Source organism: Serinus canaria, chromosome 1 (genome assembly GCF_022539315.1).
Source record: "Serinus canaria isolate serCan28SL12 chromosome 1, serCan2020, whole genome shotgun sequence".
Classification (NCBI taxonomy): domain Eukaryota; kingdom Metazoa; phylum Chordata; class Aves; order Passeriformes; family Fringillidae; genus Serinus; species Serinus canaria.
In genome coordinates this window covers 94,697,570-94,718,913 of record NC_066313.1, presented here as the reverse complement: position 1 = coordinate 94,718,913, position 21,344 = coordinate 94,697,570, and the positions used below count along the sequence as shown (strand labels likewise).

At 39.7% G+C, this 21,344-nt stretch overlaps 1 protein-coding gene across 3 annotated transcripts in view; it reads right to left on the bottom strand.

Annotated features, from left to right (window-relative positions):
• Window positions 1-21,037, bottom strand: part of WWC3 (WWC family member 3) — a 98,886-nt gene extending 77,849 nt beyond the window's left edge. For 2 of the 3 annotated variants that reach the window (XM_030234452.2, XM_030234453.2), the window contains exon 1: window positions 20,609-20,957. In XM_030234452.2, coding sequence (XP_030090312.2) covers window positions 20,609-20,820 — 212 coding nt within the window. In that variant the 5' untranslated portion in view covers window positions 20,821-20,957. Of the gene's footprint in view, window positions 1-20,608 lie in introns of all 3 variants that reach the window. The other variant, XM_009089644.4, reaches the window with a different exon arrangement.
• Window positions 21,038-21,344: the final 307 nt, after the last annotated feature.

Sequence of the window (21,344 nt, the reverse complement as noted above, 5' to 3'; positions counted from 1 at the left end):
GTTTGTCTGGTACTAAGTAACAAGCAGGTTGGACAGATGCAATCAGAAGAGAAATGGGGTTTATGCCTGACCTATTAGAATTCTAAGTTCTAGCAGAAGGGACATATGTTTCCTTTACTTAAAATACAGAAAATTATTTTCTCACAGAAATTATGCAAAATCTTGTCAGAGTAACTGTTCCCTGCATTTCACAGCCTTCTGGGTCACTAGCAGAGGAAGCACTGAAAGTTTCAGTTTCTTTAACTCCAATGCACCCATTTTCTTCAAAACTATTCATATGCAAGAGTAAACCATCAATCCCCCCCCCCCTCCAGTTTCTGAAGTGAGGATGGTAGGCAAAACTGTCTCCTATACATAGGAGCTTATCAGCAAAAATTTAGGTAGGTAACAACTTTTCCCAACAATACTAGCTATTTCTAGTCACTGGAAGATCTACTGATTCAATCTCTGAGTAGTCTGAAAGAGAAAAAAAATCCACAGTTTTCAGAAGTGTTCTAAGCCTGCTTGCTTAGCTGGGCTGACGAGCAATGCTTCAGGAGATCCAGTAAAAGGAGGGCATGAAGCAAACTGAACCACAACTACTATTCCAGATGTGCGCTGAAAAATTTGTGACTCAAGTGTGTTTAACAGAGCAGGACTTCAAAACTCACCCCCATTTCCCAAATGCTATGAGGAAACCTGAGTGAACTGAAAGGGAAACTATGGTGCATGGGAAGGCAGCGCACAAGTCTGACAGGGAAATCCCAGAAAAACACAGTAATGACTCTTACATTCCCTTCTCCACACAATTTCATGTTCTGTCATTTTCTAAAAACCTTTCACCATTATCTATTAAGCAAGAAGAAAGCCTCTCCAAGACAGCTGTGGAAAAAGGAGCAGTCCCTCTTTCCACCCCCATCCTGTAGCTTATGCCACAATTGAACAAATAATTTGAAGAGATTTTCTCACCATTTCCTAGAGTGCTGCTGCCAGGAAAGCCTCTCTCCTTCATCTAGCTTCCTTCTGCAGGCCTTACTTCCCCATAAGTGAACCCAGATGCTTACATACATAGCCACTCTCTGCTCTTCCCAGAGCATGAAATCCACATGATTTCTTATTCACAGAATTTGGTTTTTCTGAATTCTACCACAGCACAACAAGGAACTACTAAAGACAGAAACCGTAAAACAAGTAAACGTCCATCCCTTCCCTACTCTTCATTGTAGTCAAAAGACCTAAATTTTTAATGTCATCAAGTTAACTTCCCTGACAAAGAAATTTTTGCCCTCACATTCTGATTAGAATATAATGAAAATACCACCAGTTACATAAATTATTATCATATTGCATTAAACCTATTCCTTCCCCATGCAACTGACAAGGTGTTTCTAAAAACCATTCTGCAGCAAGTCTTCTCAGTCTATCCAGTCATCTTTATTTGGTTTTCACATCAGCCTTCTGAGGCAAGGAACATCACAGCACAACCAGTTAAACCCTGTTGCTGTGCTGCATCTTAGTGAAAGCCTGAATTTTACAAATACGACTGGTCTAGGCCTCCTCCTACCCTCTGGTCATATATTGAGCAATGCATCTTACTCACAATGACTTAATGCTTCTAATTTCTTCAAAAATTAGTTTTATGGAGACAATTTTCCCTAAGTCCTCTCAACAAAGAAGCATTACCAATTTAAAACACCCATCAAGTCTCAAGTGGAATTCTGAATTGGGCAAGAATACCAATCCCACAGACTCTCCACAAACCAAAGCCGAAACTCTCTAAAGAGAGCACCATGCAAGGCAACGTATCAACCACCTAAGATATCTCTGGACCACACTGCTTTTAGAGGTGGCACTAAAGTGATGCTGAGGGTGGACACCCACGCACAAACACACATTTCTACTGATTGGGTAATCTGCATTTCTCAAAATTCCAGCAAACACGTAAAAGGGACACTTCTTCTCTGTAGAAAATGAGTGCTGACAGAAGCAGAGGACAGGATAACATTGCTGTTGTCATAATACAAATTCAGAATATTTAAAAGGATAACACACAATTTATTGACAACTGAGCCAAAAAAATTTCATAATGTAACAACTTAGGCAATCCAAGAACAGCATAAAAGTAAACAAAAAAGAGTTTATGGACTCTAATTGGTATTAAAAAGGAAAACTAATTACACAAATGCCATTTCAAACAGTAGCTTGTTCTAACACATGGTTTAATTTAATAGGTATTAAATATATTGTAAGAATGGATAAGTTCTTCCGGCAATTTTTAGCATCCATCAAAATCAATGCTGAGAAGAAAAAAAGAAAGAATTGTCTTCAGAGATCTGCCATAAAAATAAAATTAATTTCTTGTTTCTCTCCAAAGCAACCATGAAAATGAACTTGCCTTGCCCTCAGTAACAGTTCATCCTCATGTATTTTGTACAATTAAGCCCAGCACATTGTTCTGTTGTTTTGAACCTACACTGCTTTGATCTTCAATTTCCAAAACAAGAGAATTACAAAAGCATTCTCAAACACACCTTTTAGATCAGGCATGTGCTCTCCCATGCACACACATATTAATGGAACAGAGTGCACTGTTCCCTTTACATTGCTGCCAACTGCAAACTTGTGTAAGTGTAAATTATGACTGTACACAATATACAATATCCAAACAATGACAAAACACTTTCTTAGTACTGGCTCCATTTTCTTCTCTGGCATTTTTCTTCCCTGTAAGCACATAAATGACTCCTCACAGTACTGGGAGAAGTCTAAGGCCTCCAGAGCCACAGCCAGTCTGTTCCACAGAAGGATGGTGAGCCCCAGCAGTATCTCTGTGAGCACCACAGCAGCACCACCGTGCTGCATCATGGCACATGCTCCCCCACCTCCTTTCAGGGCACAGGAGTGGGAAAATTCAACTGAGCCTTCCAAATGATTGGATCATATTAGAAATATTCATGAAGTCATGGCTTTATTTCAAAGATCTTTGCTTAAGATAACTTAATTACATATAGGATGCTGTACTACTGCAAATCAAGAGGCAAGAACATTATCAATCCATTTAACGCTGGTGACATATCCTATGATAATACATATTTTATGCATTATTTATAAATACAACCCCAGAAGAACTAACTAGAGCCTACAGCTTACACAAAACAATATTAACTGACTTCCGTAAAGAAAGTAACATTACAGTAAAGGTACTGTAAATTCATACTATAAATTATTTACTTCACACAAACATTTCTACATTTGTCCACAAAGGATGCTTCCAGCAGACTCAAAGCAGCTTTGCCATGGCTCACATGAGTACAGCTTCCAGCTACTTCAGTGTGGCACAGAGCTCCATCTAATATAACCCAGCCTACACAGGGCTTGTTAGCTCAGGTCTGGTGATGAATTAACCACAGCCTCTGGCTCCCAACCAGCTCAAAGCATGAGCCAAATCTGCAACATAGCATTTAGACAAAACTGACAGCGTCTCATAATGAAATTGCTTACTCACCTTATTCACCTCACTTACTTCATCTAGTGGAATAAACTACTCACCTGTGTTGCTACACAAAAAGCATTCATACAGAAGATTAAGGGCCCTGTTTACTCACACCTTAACTTACTGAGCTTTTCCAGGAGAAAACCTGTGCTTCGCAAAGGTCAAAATTAAAGCAAACAATTTTTGCTGACAGTGAAACCAATGGCACCCACTGCCCTTGATGGTATTTCACACAATACATCTGATACTTATGAACTAAAAAATGACTGCTAACAGCTCCAGGAGATACATTAACAGCAGGAATCTCAGTGATAAACCTTCAGCTGGACTGCGGCTCTCTACTGAAGATAACACTTTTTGCTCATGAATATAGGAAAAGAAACCTAAAAGCACACACTCAGCCTAACAGCTACACTGGAAAATTAAATCTAATGTTTTGTTTCATTTGTGCATGAATAGTGCATGCACTGCACATACACACAGAATGACTAAAGTCCAAGTCTGTACCACAAAATCTACTACACTAATCTCAAAATGTATTTGCACTATTTAATAGGTAAAAGCAACACTTGGTTTTTAGAAACTGGCTCCATTTTCAAACAAAACTGGCTACTAAAAATTAGCTGACAACAGGGTCATTAAAAAAAAGAAATCAGGGGGTCATAGTCCCATCTCCTATAAAAATATGGATATGTGATTTTTATTAATAACACAATTAACAGACTTAAGTCTATTTGGGTTTTTTTTCCATTGTTGAGTTTTCAAATTTTAGGGGAACACCCTAGATAATTCAAATACCTATGAAAGTTTATGGAAGTAGGAGGTCTAATGGAAAGTGAGAAACACATGTTCACACCTAACCAGGTCTCAGAAAATCTGCTCAGAATCAAGTGAATGCAAATAGCCCAAACAAAAGGTAAAAAGCATCCAACAGGATTTTCACCTAGACTCCAAAGTCAATTGGTCATAAGATTCAAACCCAGAGGAAACCAAGCTTCACCAGTTCCGGTACTCACGGAAATACCTGATTTCTATAAACAGTAACATTTTCCGTATAACATCTACTGAGAGCTTCTTCAGCACATCAAACTCTGTACCCTGCAAGGCATCTCCCTGCCCTACCCTAGACAAGCTACCCAAATATTTTTACTTCCAAATGTTATTTTCTTTAAAAATACATTAAATATTTCCTTTAAAAATCCACAGCTAGACCTATTTATGTGACTATTTGCTGGGTGGAACGAAGTTAGATGCTAAGCTGGAAATACCATAACAGCTGAGTATTTTAACTGGCAACACCCTGGTAATGACATGTCTGTGTATCATATCAGCTAGAGACTCCACAACCTTACAAATCTGACATCTCCCATCTTGAAAAAGTGATTTAGCAGGTTTACCAGAATTTCACATGCACATGGTCACAGCCACTCTTGCATTAAAAATACCCAAGAACAATGTACAAAGTGCATATTTATGACCTTGACACTTGTCACTGATGACTTCAGTACCCAACTCAAGCAGCTCAATATGTCATTCCTCCAAAACGGAATAAAATTTTTGTGTTACACCACAATATCATTTATGATACAGTATTCTTCTGTAAAACAGAAGCCCAAAGTCAAGGTCATATATTGCTTTTACCACTGAAATTTTATCTCTTTCCAGATAAAAATCAATAGCCTTATCACCTGTACTGTTCCATCATTATAGGTGTGCACTATTGACACAGATTAGCCGTGTCATACAAGGAGGCTGCTCTAAATAAACATAAATTATATAATAAGGATATTGCAATTCATTGTACATCTAACACTGCTGGCCTTGGGAGATTTTTTCCTCCAAAATCTGAAAGCAATCATACGGCAGGACATACAAGGACAATACTAAACTTTCCTTATCACAGGCACACAATGTATTTCCCAAAATTTGCTGCCTAGTATTTTAAAACTTCAACTTTCCTGAGGCTTATTTTGTTGCACTTTAAAAATGTAACAAATCAAAGGAGAGGAGAAAACTAAACTATGGCTGGATTCAGTAATCCAGTAGATATCAGTCTTAACTAAATAATACTTCTCCTGATTAAAAGCAACCCACCCATGAGAATCAAAGAGACAAAAATCTGGAGACCCGCCAGTTCATACAATAACTATGTTTATTTGTCTTAATAAATATTTAAGAAACATGACTTGTGGTATTTGATACAACTGAGACCACGGTTAAAAGGCCCCTCTCCATGACATAAGCAAATACAGCCTATCCTCTTTATTTGTCCAACTTCTTTTCGACATTCAAGGCTAATCTAGTTTTAGGTCAGGAAAGACTGCGGTCTATCATTTTAAACAAACCATTGTAGTAAAACGTGAACAGGAAATTCCTAACTACACTGTTCAAAGAACAATGATTAGAAAAACAACACAAGCTCACAAAGCACAAGAAGGGCAGTCTGAGTGGAAAATAAAAAAAAAAAAAAGCATCACACACATACAGTCACCTTGCTCATTTTACTTTTCCCCTGCCAGCCCCCACTCCCCGCCTCATCCTCCCCACAAAGGCCAGGGGTCCTTCAGACCTTGCCAAGGGAGAAGCCTTTGGATCCAAAGGGGAAAACGTGCATACCTTGGAAATATCCGGCCTGGAGTTAGCGCAGGCATGCCATTCATTCCACAACATATAAATGCCCTTTTTAGAGCCTCATCCAAGCAGCAGTTTCATTTGGATTTTGAGGCACAGGTCTGCCTTGTTTTTCAATAAGCTGCAAGCTATTTTTGCCATGAAAAAAAAAACCCAACATTTTAAAAGTGTGCCTGCCTAGCATACACAGAGTTTATAAAATGAGTATAATGTGGACTCAAGGAAAATCTTCTGTAATAGCACTCTATTCATAGCACAGATTTCCATCTTCTAAAAGAAACAAAACCCCAAACACTTAAACCCCCAAAAGCACAAAAAAGCTCATGTATTTTAAATTTGACCAAGTGTAGTACCTTAAAACAGTCAACAGTTCTTTAACTGAAGTGCTTTCACAACTATTTTGAGATAATTCTTGTAAAAATCTGGACAACTGACCATCTTCGCTAATGGGGAGGAAAAATATATATTCCTAATTTGAGAAAGAAATCACAATAAAGGGGAACTGATTCACTTCTAAGATCACATACAAATATTACACTAAGAGCCCATTAGTCTGCATAACATCTGGGTTTTTTCTTCACAGAAAATGTAGAAATTTCTGGATATAGGTATTAGTATTTAAATCTTCACCCACTTTGAAAAAGAAGCATTCTGAGCACACATAAAAAGGCAAAAGACAGACAAAAATGAACACAGGATCTCAAAATACTTGCATTTTAAAGAACCGTATTCAAGGACTGGAGAGTAGGGAGAAAATTTCCACAGTTAGGACACTATCTGTATTTTTAGGGTGTTCCAAATGGAACCAGAGTTTTGGACACAGGGTAATTTGCATTTTAAAGAGAACAGAAAAGCCTTTTATAAATGCTCCATAGATTCCAAATGTAAAGAAAATAAACTTACAGTTGTGATTCAAGTAAAAAATGAACGTTTTTCTTTATCAAGTCACTTCAGAAAGAAGAAAACAAATATCTTGAGGACCATGTGGGCAAACAGTCATATGTGCAAAACTTCAAAAACTCCAGATGTTCACATACCAAACATAATTACCCCAAAGGAGATATTCCAGAAATTTATTGCAGTATGTTTTAATGATAAAATGAGGCAGCTGTATTTTAAAGCAACAAAACTTTTTAAAAATTCTGAACCCATTCCACATTAGAAGAAAATAAATTACCAATATTCCCTTTCTGATACTTTTTCCAAAAGAAACAGGTAAGGGCCAAGAATTTTTTTATGTATCGGAAAACAGAAAAAGAAAGTCTTTAACTCAAGAATCCAAACTGAGTCCCATCAACAGTAAGTGAATGAAAGTGCAGCGTTGCCTCTGGGCTGTTTGGCAGATTATGACAGAGCAGAGGACGCGTCTCACTCCTAGCAGGCAGATGTCCGGAGAAGAAGATCAGCTGCATCATCGCTGTAACCAAACAGAAGCCCTCAACAGGCACAGACAGGCACACAAGATTACTCCCAGAAATAATTTCCTTAACACTGTATTACAAGAGAGCTCACTCTACATACAAGTACTGGTATTTCAGTGGGAGAAGTTTGCACACAGGAACTACTTTCCACAACCACTGGAGCTTTATTTAGCTCATTTCCCGAACATTGTGACAAATTTTATGAACACTAGTTTTTAAAAAAATACATATATCTCAATTCATATGAATCACCTGCTGTTTTGTCTTTTATTGAGTAATAAAAAAAAAGCACCCTATAATCCAGCTTAGCATTAAAAAACAAGCTTACATCTAAGTTCTATGAAATGTTCAAGGTTTTTCATATTTTCTTCTGAGAAAAGTCTTTTTTCTAAGCACATGATGCACTCCAAGAAGACAAAAAGCTGGGATATCAAAATCTATGCCAAAACTTCCAGAAGCCATTTCTGGAAATGTATTAAAAATTAAGGTAGCTGGCAATCTCCTAAAAGGCCTTGAAACACTAAGAACAGATTTAGTACAAAGAGTAAGGATGTTCTGAGTGACATTTACAGCCAATTACACTACTATGACTTTTCTTTAAAAATTGAAACCAACAAAAAACCACAAAACTAATCATGTCTCAGCAAACCTTCCATGGATCACTCCCCACAAACATTTCCCAACTCCAACCTTCCAGATGTAAAATCAGAATTACATTTACTAAGAGAAACACTGAGATTATAGCCATAAACAAATATTGTAGATGGTAAGTTGCCTGAAATTTCAGATGATTGAATGATATGGTACAGACCACTCCCATACTCCTTCCTACACAATTGTGTTTGGATATTTGTTCATGGATTAAAAATGCTCTTTGCTCCAAAAGCCTTCTATCATGACCAACTGAAGAAGTTTCTAGTATTTCACCAAAACTTCATGTAAGTGCATACAGAAAACTACCAAAGATGACAACCAGGAATTTACAAAGTAGCTTATTTTACAGTAAGAAAATAATTCCTGGGACTGGAAATACAGTATCTTCATTGCACCATCAATCTATCAGAATCCAAGAGTCATCCTGATCATAAACCTCTTGACAGTCTACTCCAAAAATAGGCTAAAGGGAAAGATTTCATTTAGCAAAAATTAAAGGGTTTATTTCACAATTTCTTGGGGAAAAAAATTGTAGCTGTACTCTATTAAAAAAAAAAAAAAAAAAAAAACACAACAACCCAACAAGCCATAGAGAACACACCAAAATATACCAACCTATCACTTTAACTCTGCTTAAGACAAGTATGCAGGGTTCAGCACTTAATTTTTTCCCTCAACAACATCATCATGTTCCTGAATAGAAGACATTAAGTAACACATTTCAAGAACAGTAATCATACTTACACTGCAGATCCGTTCCAAGGTACTTAGCTGAAACTAGCCATTCACTAAGATCAAAGAAAACACTTCTTGCATTCAGTGCATTACACAGTGTTATGAGAAATCAAGAGGCTGTTTAGGTCCATCAGTACACAAGACCCAATATACAAAGATTATTAAATACAAGCAACACAAAAGAAGAGATGAAGGCAAGTTCTAGGACCTCTCCTTCCATCTCTCTACATGCTTCCCTTGATTAAGGCAAAAGGCTTAAGAAATCTCATGTGTGCTGTAGCCTGCAGCAATGCAGATAACTGGAGAGTTGCTTCTTTCTGCAGTCCTAGCTATAAACAAGGACATTAAAGTATTGGACCATGCATGCATTAAGTTGCATTTCCAAGGGCTGAAAACTGTGTGAAATCTAAAAGAAGTTTTCACAACAGATATTCCTCTTTATGACATGACATTTACTCCCGAAGTTCCCCGACAAGCAACACAAAATGATGGTAACCAGTCCAAATACAAAATACAGCTGATAAAAAATACCTTCCCATTTTTAATTAAAATGCCTTTGTTTTCCTTCTGGGGAAAATTATTTTTTAAAACCTTTATGAAATATGGAGATCTAGTTAAAACTGTCTTTTGCCATACAGATGAGACATAAGCATCAAAATCAAATTGCAATTAAGAAACAGGCTACAATGGATTTTCAAAGTACTTTTAATAGAAAAAATCAGCTTCCAAAGCATTATCAAATTAAGAAAGTGGAAGCTCACAGGTGTACGTCTATTGAGGCATGGATTGAATTTGATTACTTGAGAGGAATCTCAAAGAAAAGCACAAAACAAGCCCATCCTTTCAGCATTTTTAACCATCTTTCTGCAAGCTGGTACCAGTGAACATTATTCTAAAAAATTAATTCTATAATTTGTCCCAACTGAGCAGCTACACTAAGCACAGAAGTAGTATTCAAACAGCCGTGCAGAGTCTTGAGCACATGGTGCTTGTTTATCACAAATCTCAGTACACCCATAACCACAAGAGCACCACTAGGCTTTCCCTTGAATAAACTATGAGCTGGCAGAAAAGCAAAAATAAGACAAGTCAAACCAACACAGAGTAGCATACACTTTTTTCAAATGTTGCCAATCAGTACACTGCATACGGTTGAAAACAAGCATATCCAAACATACAATATGAATACACATGGTTTTTAACCAAATTTTGACAAATTACCTATTGCAGTTTCATCTCCAACCATTTCCTCCAATTTTTTAACTATATGAAGTAGAGGTCAGTTATGCTATCTCTAACAGATGATCATCAGGTTAATTTGTGTTAATCATCAATTATAGTGTTAAAGGCTATTTAGACACTACTAAAACTAATCTTTGATCCAAAAGGCATTATGGTCATTAAACCAATAATTTCTTGGGTTTTGTGGTTAACTTATTCTGAAGTTTGGGATTCAAGAATTTTTACCTATGTGCCTTGTCATATCTTTAATACTGTGATTCTTAGTCTTATCCAAAAGATGTAATCTGGGGGAAGCAAAAGACACACAAGTGTTCAAACAGTTATTTACAAACACACGCTCTTCCTTCTCCATCTCCTAACTGTCCCTACACAGCCCAAAAAAAAAAAAAAAAAAAGGTAGTACATTTTTTATTCCGTAATTCTCTTTTAAGCACTCATAGAATTGCTGCTCAAGTCAAGTAACTTTGGACTGTCTCCACCTTTGAGAAGTGGGTCACAATTTGTTTATGCTATAGAATTACATAATTATGCAGTACTTCAGCTGCTTTCCCAAACATGGATAGGTCCCACTTTCTAAGAAAATGTTGTGCATTACTGCTTTTTGAAAGTCTTATTTTTAGCTGTTTAAACTTCAATCCAACATTAAATAAAACAATCTTGAAATAGTATACATTTTCAGCTTCAATACTAAACTTTGCATTTTGCCATAAAGAACCCTACTCACTCATTGTGCAAAAGAGTTTCAGCCTAAGTACAATATAAGTCAAAATAGTTTCAACAAGATTCTCCATAGATATTTCATCTTGAAAATAACTCTTTCAGAGCACTATGAAAGATAGCCTTTGATTCTCTGTTGCTGGTTCAAGGGTGTTGATATCGCTGCACTTTATTTTTGTCCCACTGCCAATTAAATATACTGAAATAGAAAAGTCTTTGAAAACAAAAATAAAAAAATGTAGTTGCTTTAGGTTTTGATATTTACTAACTCAGCCCTTGATGGCAACCAGCTCCTTCAGCCAAAAAGTGAACAGTGCAGCACAGAACTGCCTTCATCCTGCAAACCACAGGGAGACCACCAAGCTCATCACTGGGTGTAAAAGCCTTTCCTTACTCCAGCCAACACCCACAGAAAAGCAGAGAAACATTACAGCTTATTTGATCATGCAACATATACCTAGAGCAAGCCTCACCAGGTGGGTAACAGTATTAAATGGCTGACTCTAAGAATTCAGCTGGTTATTAAAAGTCACAGACCATGTCTTGCCAGCCTTTTAGCACACTTTTAACCTTTTAGCCAACCTTTAATCTCACTGTATTAAGTCCAAATTAATTTTCTTATTTGGGACAGAATAAGAAACGATCAAGACCCTGCACCATGGCAGAACAAAGCCTATACCCCCATTCCTTGCTACTAATGACTAGCTAAGAACTGAAGAATTTATTCTCACAAAATAGGCTAGATTGGTATCAAGGAAAAAGAACACATCATCAGAGTCCCTGCTTTTTTCTACAAGCAAAGATAAAAATCTTGTTCATCTAATCCTAATATTTACAACTTCCTCCTATATGACCTGGCAATTTCCACCTGTACACACTCACCTCCCTTAAAAAAATTCCCCAGATGCACTGTAATGATCTGTTGATGAGTTCTCACTCCAAACACTAGTGACAAAATCACCTTTTACTGTCACCCAAATAGCTGCTCTGTGGTTTTTGTTGTTACCTTGACATGCCTTTTCATGCTCCATCCTTTCCTCAGTCACACCCTACACTTCTACACCTGACTGAGATGTTCCTTGGAGGTGCGCCACTGTCAAGATCCTTCCCACATCTCCATGAACTTTATATTCACTTCTGTAACAAACCTCCCAAACACACATCCGGTCCAATTCCCTCACATCAACTTTATTCCCTGTCAGCAATGGAAGTCTCACCACTGACTTCACCAAGCTGCTGATGATACCACAAGCTCAGCCCCCAAATCGGTTCTGCTGCTTGCACCTCTATCACCTCATAATAGCCACTTCAGTGCTGCTACTCTAAAAAACTGACTCTGACACCTATTTTCCTTCTGTTGGCCTTTAAACATCCACCTTATGTCTGACAACTGATTCCCCCCTTTTAAAACGTAACTTTGAAGCTGTGTTGTTTTACTATGGGAATATTTTAAAAATCAGTAGTCAAGGCTGCCATTCAGAAAGAGGATTTACTCAAAGAAGGTTTTAAACTGACTCATCACTTTTGCCTAATCCAATTCCTTATTGAATCCAACTTAATTGACATAAATCACTTAAATACCCATCTGCCCCAAAGGTTAAGTCAGCTTAGGGAACTAAACCAGTTGAACACTACCCTTCCCCAAAAAAAGAGACATGGAATACTGCATAGGGTTGGGTTTTTTTCTCATTTTTCTTACTGCAAAGTCACATAAGCAAGAGTACCAGTGCAAAAGAGGGGTGAGACCATGTGGTTTGGCAGGGAGGACATTACTGGTTTTGGCAGCAGTGAATTATTAGCTCAAGAGCACTGTATTGCCAAACCTTGCTGAGCGTGCTCCCTGCCCTGCCACAGCAGGCAATGAGGTAGGAAAAATACCTAGAGCATGTTTTCTCTAGCGTGCTTCTTTCAACCAGAAACAAGCTGAAGATTACTTAAAAGCTGCAATACTAGCTGACTTTGCTGGTGAATGTGAACTGTCACATCTGCAGCAGATAAGATATTCAGGAAGTTCTATTTTTAACTGTAGGCAGAAAAGTATTAGTTTAATTTTTTTCAACAATGTATCAACAAAATACTCCTGTTTGGCCTCACCTACAACTTCACAAAGCTCTACCTTCCAAAAAACAACACAAAATTATAAACCAACATTATATTTAACAGGCACCTCTGTGAAGCTTGTTAACAGGGCTCTACTACAGATAAGTTTCTAAGTTTTTTTACTTCTTACAAGTCATTTGTTCTTATGTTTACACAGCGTTGTCACTATATTTATATTTGCTAAAAACATGAAGTTATCTCTCAAACTAATCACTAGCATCCAAGCCTAAATAGGATTTTTTTCTCCAGATAATAGAACTTAAACCCCAGCCATAGCCTTTTGACATTTCAAATCTTTCATTCTCACATGCGCAGATCCTGAAAAGCAGAGACTTCCTTCCCCATACTCTTTAGAACATATGCTACTGTAAACACCCAATTTTCTTTTTACAATGCATGGAGCAGTTTAATTACAACAAATACAACGACTATGTCTTTACCGACTTAGATGCACACTAATTTATATATATAAAAATAGCAAAGTACCTTCTCTGACAGTTTCAAGCATGGACAAGTTCCAACAGAACAGGGTTTCTTAGTTTGCAAGAACCAACACAGATATGAGTCAATACCATGTCACAGAACCCTTCAAGAAACAGCCCTCATAACATGTGCCATCACATTGCTGCAACACACTCAAGACACAACTGCTAATTTAGTCCTTTCTAGCACGCACACAAATACAATAAGGCAGGCATCTACATCACATATCTAATTGCTGAAAATACTTCCAATAAGAGGTAGAAATTCCACACACAAAAAAACCCTTCTCCTTTAACAAATGTCAAGAAGCTTAACAGCAGTGGCTGTTTTTGTTAATGAGATTTCTGTGGCTCAATAGATGTTTTGATGCTTTAGTACACATGTATTAGGTCTTGAAATTTTATGCTGCCTAAACCAGATTTTCAAAGGATATGTATTTTAACTAGCAAAAGCCAATTAAATAAACCGTAAATCACTATTATTGTACTATAAAGAAAACCTTTCATCTTAGGAAGAATCAGTGGATGTCTTCTACCTCTACTTTTCAAGACACTGAAACACTACTAAAAACATTTATAATACTCAGTGATTGGAGATGTAGCACTTATAACAATGCTAAATCACAAGAAAACATGAATGCTCTCTTCATAAAGGCACTGCTTTTCCAGCAGCACTATAAATCTGAAATCACATTACTTTTTTAAAACATTTAAATTAGACAGGTGAGATTAAGGGAGGAGAGGGGGAAAAGCAGTAATTTAGAAGTATTTACCATGAATCAGCTGATTAACCTTGTAATATGTTAACACCTAATCCGAATCTACCAATCAAACAAAAGACTCAGCTTGAAGAGCATAGGTAATACCAAGTAAAGTTAATTCTAGGATGCTTGTGTCTTCATTCATTCTTAATCAGAAACATTTTCATGGGATTCACACACAATATGAAGTTAAGCATCTGTCTGAAGACATGCCAGATGGGATGAAAAAAATATGAATGCATCTCCCTCATGAAAGGCAGAGAAGTAGATCTATCATGGCATATATATATGTGAAGCTTTCAAAACAAGTGTCAGCTACAGCATGCTCTTAAAAATATTACTGAATTAATTTGAGCAAGAGCTAAAGTACAAATATGTGCACATTGCCCAGAGAGGGTCACAGTACCGCAGCCCTTTCTCAACACCCTTTGCTGTAGCATGTATTCCCAGTCACATGCCAGGAGAGCAGTCTACACAGTTGCACAGGTTTCCCATCCACGCTGTGCCTGCATCCAGGCTTGACATTTACAAAGAAAATTCAAAACATCTGGATCTCAAATACTGTTTTACACCCAATGCTTTTTATATAAATTCTATCAAGTCCACTGTATTGCCAACTTGAGGTAATCAAACGGTGCAACTGCAGTGACCTAGATGCCTGAAGTAATGACAATAAATAGGATTTCTTCCTGGGTGCATAAAGAGAAACAACCAAATAGAGCAGCTCTCCACTTTCTAATGAAAGGATGGCTGCTCTGCCAATCCTTATGAGATATACTTGGCTATATATATTTTAAATACAGGTCAAATGATATATCATGCAATGGAGGCAGTAAAAATTGATGGTCATAAAAAAATGAGGCTTCAAATGACAACTGACTTAAATTGGGGAAAAAAATAGGTGATTTCAGCTATAAAGAAGTGGAAAAACTACTCTGACATCTAATATCTACTACGATTAAAATCATAGCACATTTCTGGTTTTAACTTCTGACTCTCAGATGCTATTACAAATCTACCAAATAAAAGACTTCTGAAGTCTCTGGTACCATCCCTTTTTATGAACAGTACTCAAATCACTTCTTAAACACCTCTTCAACTGAATAAATTCAACTCTTTTCCTCTCATGGGAGAGCATATTTTCCAGATCTATACTCATTCAACAACTCTTTTTTTTTCCTTTCCAAGCTTCTTCATCTCTTGTGAGCTTGGTAATAACAGCCTAGAAAGCAAATTTATAAAATCACAACCAAATTAGCATTTAACAGTTGTGCTCCACTTCAAACATTTTTAGAGAATCACTTCCAGAAATACATTTCTGTACCTTACAGGTTTCATTTTATGTTTTATATTAACAACCTGCATCATAGTCAAATACAGCATATGATTTAAGTTTGTCCAGTCATTAAAATATTTTCTGAGGGAAGACTAAAGTGATGATCAACAATCACTTTGTTTTCTTCCCATTCCACAAATGGTATTAGCTCAAAACAAAACTATGAGTTGACGGAGTTGAACATCAAAAAACAACAAACAGGAAGTAGACCAGAAAAGTCTGAAAACATATACAAACCTGAAGGAGACATTCAAAAATGGCAGTGGTACTAACTGTCGTGCTGCCTTCATCTGTCTGATGTTTTGGAATATAAGTATTTGAATTCTAATAATGAATGCCACTAATTACAACTCTCAGTATAGGGGTTTAAGGCAGACCCAGAAAAATGCTGGTTTTGAAAAAAATTTAATGCTTCTTATGATTGTCTTTGGACTGCTGAATACTGCCAACTGTACAGATAAATTCCATACACTAGGAAATATCCTCTTGCCTTGACAAAGAGGCCACTGACTTTCTAACCTTATCTCATAGTGGCACATCAAAAGACCCTTTACCTCACTAAAGGCCCATCTTCCAATTTGAGCAAAAAACTTTAGAAACAATTCTCATCACTTCACAGCTCTCCCATCTGCCCTCAGAGCTGCTCCTTTACATGTATCAAATAAGGCAAGAAAATTTATGAGAAAATAATTTGTCACTAAAAATGCTCTTTTATTATGAAACAAGCAGTAGCTAAGGGACCCAAAGTCTGGAAATTTCTAGAGTTGAATATCTGACATGAATATGCTTTTTATTTAGGCTTCTTACTTACAATTTCTTACTCCATCATAAAGCCAGTCTGGGAAAAGAGAAATCACAATATGCAGCACCACACCAGAACGTGTTTGAACACCTTGTTGCACCACTTGCCATAACTGAGGCCACAACAGTAGTAGCACACTTGTCTCACCCAACAGGAGAAGTCAACTAAATGGGTAATACAGACACTTGCTAAAATCAAACAAATTATGAGAATAAGAAGTCTTGAAATAGTTCAGCAAAAAGCAGTCAGCACTTCTGGACTTTCCTGCCCAGTACTCACTTAAATATTTCTACTCTGCACTCCTAACAACAGATACCTGCCACTAGTGACTTTGCCAAGTTGACTCCTTGTTTTAAACACATTAGCCTTTCCTGCTTATTTCCAGTCTCTACAATTCTGACTTTTCAATAATCTCCTTGTCCAGCACATCTTACATTTCTTGACCCACACACTCACATCTCACACATAGTTCTTATATTTCACCTTCGAGTCATCTTCCCTTCTTCACCTAGACTTTGCATACTGCCCCTCGTGGTGTTTGCTCACCCTGAAGATTCCTCATCCAAACCCAGTTTCTTCTTTTCCCTCAGGGTTCCCTGTACAGAAAAGAGCTGACAGCCTCACACCCTGAACCCTCACCAGACCTGTTTCTCCTTACCTGTTGCTCCCTGCTCTACTGGTTTTCAGTCCAGTTCCCCAGCTTTTTTCTTCCCAGACTTCAGGTGCCATCCACCTTCTCCCTATACCTAGCTCCTGACTGCTTTGCTTTCCAAACCTACCAAATTTCCCCCCTTCTCTGTCAAATTCCAGGGCAAACCCCATTTGATCCCACACTCCTTGTTCCAACCCACCTCTTCTACAGGGCCAGGGTTTTCCTCCTGTGCTCACATCATTCAGCTATCAGGCCTCAGAATTAGAATGCTAATCAGGACATAGGACACAAAAACGCCCAGAACCAGCAGTCCATGTTGCAGGAAGTTACATGCAGCTGCTAAAACCTAGGTCTTCACCAAGCCCATATTGATTTTATAATTCTTCCCCAACTGGACCAAATGGGTGATTTCTCCATGCAAAAACACTCCTACACCTCTTAAGTCTAAAATCCTCACTCCAAAAGAATATGATTCAAATCTTTAAACCACCAGGACAAGTCACATTAAGAAGCTGAAAAACTCCCTCTTCCCTAGTTATTAAAAAAAACCAACACTGTATTTTAGGTGAAGTTTCCTCATAAAGCAAATCTAGCAAGACTCATGAGCTCAAAAAGCTTTTGCCAAACTCCAAGAATTTTTTCTAAGCTCTAATCACTTGAAAACAGTCTTGTAACAAACAGCAACAGTAATAAGATCTGTGGTGCCACAAGGATCATCAATATCAACCACAAGCACAGTCAGTCTTTTATAAATTCATTTACAATCCCATTATTGAACAGAATCTCAATGTAGCAAGTACTGTGCAAACACAAGATAAAAAGGTAGTTCTCTGCCTTGAAGAATTTACAATCTATTAAGATAAAAGACGACTACTACCACGAGATGAAAACATGCACTGAATGGCCTTCTGAGATCTACAGGATCAGCTAAACAACCATCCTCAATCCATTTATTACACACAACCCATGCAGAGCAACACAGTATCCACCAGAAGCTAATCACTGATTTGATACTGAAGATAACATCCTTTCCAAATCCGCTCATTTTATCACTCTTTCACCTTGCTTTTCTTACCACAGAAAATCATAAGGTATCCACTTGTGAGTCTTTTTTCCCTTCTCAGTCTCTATTATTCTGACTTGCTCCCCTTACCCTCATCATCTTCTCTTTCCCAAACTCCAAAATCCTTTACAGAGCGCTTCTCCAATTAGCATTTTTTTGTCTTTTTGGCTTCAATGGGGAAAAACATTGGGGGAGGGGTGGGAAATTTGTTTTGTTTTGTGGTGGGATTTTTAATTGAATAATTATTTCAAATCAAATTCACTAACCAAACTATACAAAAGGCTCAGAAATCTCAGGAGAAGTCCTGAAAAGAAAAACAAAAAACAAACTACTGAGTGCCAGCTAAATGGAAAGAGGAGCCTGGGGGGTGCTTAGAGACTACTAGCCATAGGAAAGCTCGGAGGTGCTGATTCTCAGAGCCCTTGATCAAGTGCAGCATGGCCTGAGGTCTCACAGCTTTGTCCAGTTCCTCCTGGGTAGAAATAAAACCACCCAAACACAGAAATGGGGGGCTGAACTCTGTCACTCTATGCCTAACTCATAATACTGAGGTGCATATATAACACAAAAAGGTTATTCTACCCTCCACTTAACCAATTTTTGCAAAAATATAGCTTCAATATTTCACTGCTGCTCTTACCTTTCCTTCCAAAACTTCCTCAAAAAACAACCACCTTGATCCTTTCCTACTCTCCTGCTACCCATGGGAATCTAAATAACTGCAATGAAACCCAAAAAGACCGGTCACCTTCTGCTATACAAAACCCAGACATCTCACTGAAATAACAACAAGAATCTATTCTCAACCAGAGATTAACTCTGCAGTCATAGAACCAGCTCCTGCTACTTGAATTCTCTACAAACTACTTATAACATACTCATGAAAACACCATCTCTTTTCTATCTACCCCAATGCAAACGTCTCAAACTCTGCTCTGCCGCCTGTCCTTAGCCAATGTGAAAAACAGATCTAAGTTTAAACCTTGGAGTGAAGTATTTAGACAAAATTTCAAGCAACGTGTGGCATTTCAATTATTTCTTCCAAACATGGAGCCATAATTTTAGCAATACTACATAAGTTGAACAGTAGCTCAATTTTAACACTGTAGTAAATAGCTAAATAATTTCTGTTATCGTCTGTATAGAAGATACCGCAGAAGACAAAACCGCATACTCTGAAATTTAATGGAAAGGACGAAATGCAGACATGCAACAGACATCGATTACCTTTACAACACGGTATTCAAACTAACCTAACGATGTGTACATGCATTCAGACCTTGAAAAAATGTGCTATCTAAAGCATATTAACAAATACTTAACATCTCAGCAAAAAAATACGTGCATGCATAAGTACATTCACATAATGAGATAAAACATCATCCAGTAGGTAAATATTTAGGCCATTTAAACAATTATGCATTGTCGTGCAAAACGACAGGAATCTCTCAAATTACTGCAGTCTTTAACCCAGACTGTGCTTAATGTTTCTGTGGCCTGCTTAACATTCCAGGCATACTTCTGGCAAGGTAGCTCTCTCTGGCTGAGGTTCAAACTGTCCTTGTCCAACTTTCACTTACTATAAAAACATTGTTTAATATAGAAAAGCATACATAGAGACATATGTTTCTTATTTCGCAGACACCTAAAATACTGACACTTCTGTTCACTAACTCCGCGTGGAAATTTTTAGGCGACCGCTTTGAAGCGAGGTCGTCCTTTACTGGGCAGCACCCGCAGTAGAGCCCACGCTTCCACCAGACTTCAGCTACGACGCTTAAACACTGCTTATAACGCATTTCTGCTAAAGCAATAAGACCTGCCCGTATTTATTCACCCTAAGTGAGAAGAAAAGGCCTAACTCGGTCTCCCCACGCACCGCCGGGCCGTGCAGACGCTGCCCCGGACACCACGCAGCTGCAGATTTTTGCTGCTAATTTGCAGCAGACCGCGTATTTGTCAAATTAAGTGCAGGAATTTCCCGGTTTGCTTACCTCCACGCAGCGTTATCTTTTATGAGGAGGTAATCTACCAAATTACTCCAGCATGCCTCCAGCCTGCTGCTGCCAATTAGTTCAGCCCGGCTAATAAATCAGGATGGCCAAGCCGCTCGGTTACAGCGGGGCTGGTCCGGTACGCGAGCAGTATAAACACAGGCGGTATCAGCGTTCCTGCCTCCCCATCTCCCCCCGCACTGAGACAACACTCAGTCCGAGCACCCACCAGGGGAGGTGGGGGGCTCAAAGCCTCAATTCTTTTTTTTCTGGATCAGATATAACATTAAACACTTCCGACAAACCCATCAGCAGCAAGGATAGAGGCTCTGCCCCCACGATGGACAGCGGAGGGCCGGTGTGACAGAACCCCCACCCTAGGCCGCCGACCCGGAGCCTCCGACTGCCCCGCCGGCAGCGGCACAGCCGGCCCCGCCGCCCACACCCTGCCGGCGTCCGCGGATGGCAGAAGGAAAATGTCGCCGATAGGCCCGGCCCCGGGTGAACGGGGCTCAGGCCCTCTTTACCCCCGGATCTCACTCGTACCTGTCCCGAGGGTCGATCCACGAGGTCTGCCGGGTGTTGTGGTCGATGTAAAAGACTCGCCCGTCGAAGTCCCTCGCTTCCTCCCAGCCGGCGGGCAGCGGCAGCTCCGAGCTCTCCCGGCCCCGCTGTCCGCCCGCTGCCGGCCCGCCGCCCTGTCCCGCCGCCGCTTGCTGCTGCTGCCGCCGCCGCCGCCCGCCGCTTAACCACGGCATGGCTGCTCCGCCGCCGGGCCGCCGCCGCCCTGCTCCGGCCGAAAGCCGCTCCCCGCCCGCCGCCGGGGCAGCTCCAGTCCCGCCCGGGCCGCGGCCGCCCGCCGCCTCCTCCTCTTCTTCCTCCTCCAGCACTAACAGGCGGCCCCGCAGGGAGCGGGACTCGGGCGGCTCCGGCTGCGCCGCGCCGAGCTCATCCTCCCCCGCGCCAGCCCCGCTCCAAGCCGGGACCAGCCCCGCCGCTCTTCCTAACCCCGCCCGGGACCTGCCCCGCGCCGCCCCGGCTCCCAGCCCCCGATCCCGGCCCGAGCGCCCCCGCCCGCCGGTCAGCAGCGCCCCGCCGCCGCCTGCCGCCCGGCGCCTGCCCCGGCCATCTTCCCTCCCTCCGCCCCGCCCGGCTGTTCCCACGCCGCGGAGCCCTCCCGCCCCGGCCCGCTCTGTGGGGCACGGGGGAGACAGCGGGGCCCGGCCCGGCCGCACCCCGCTCCGCGGAAGCCGGGCCCAGACCCAGACACGTCGGCTCTGGG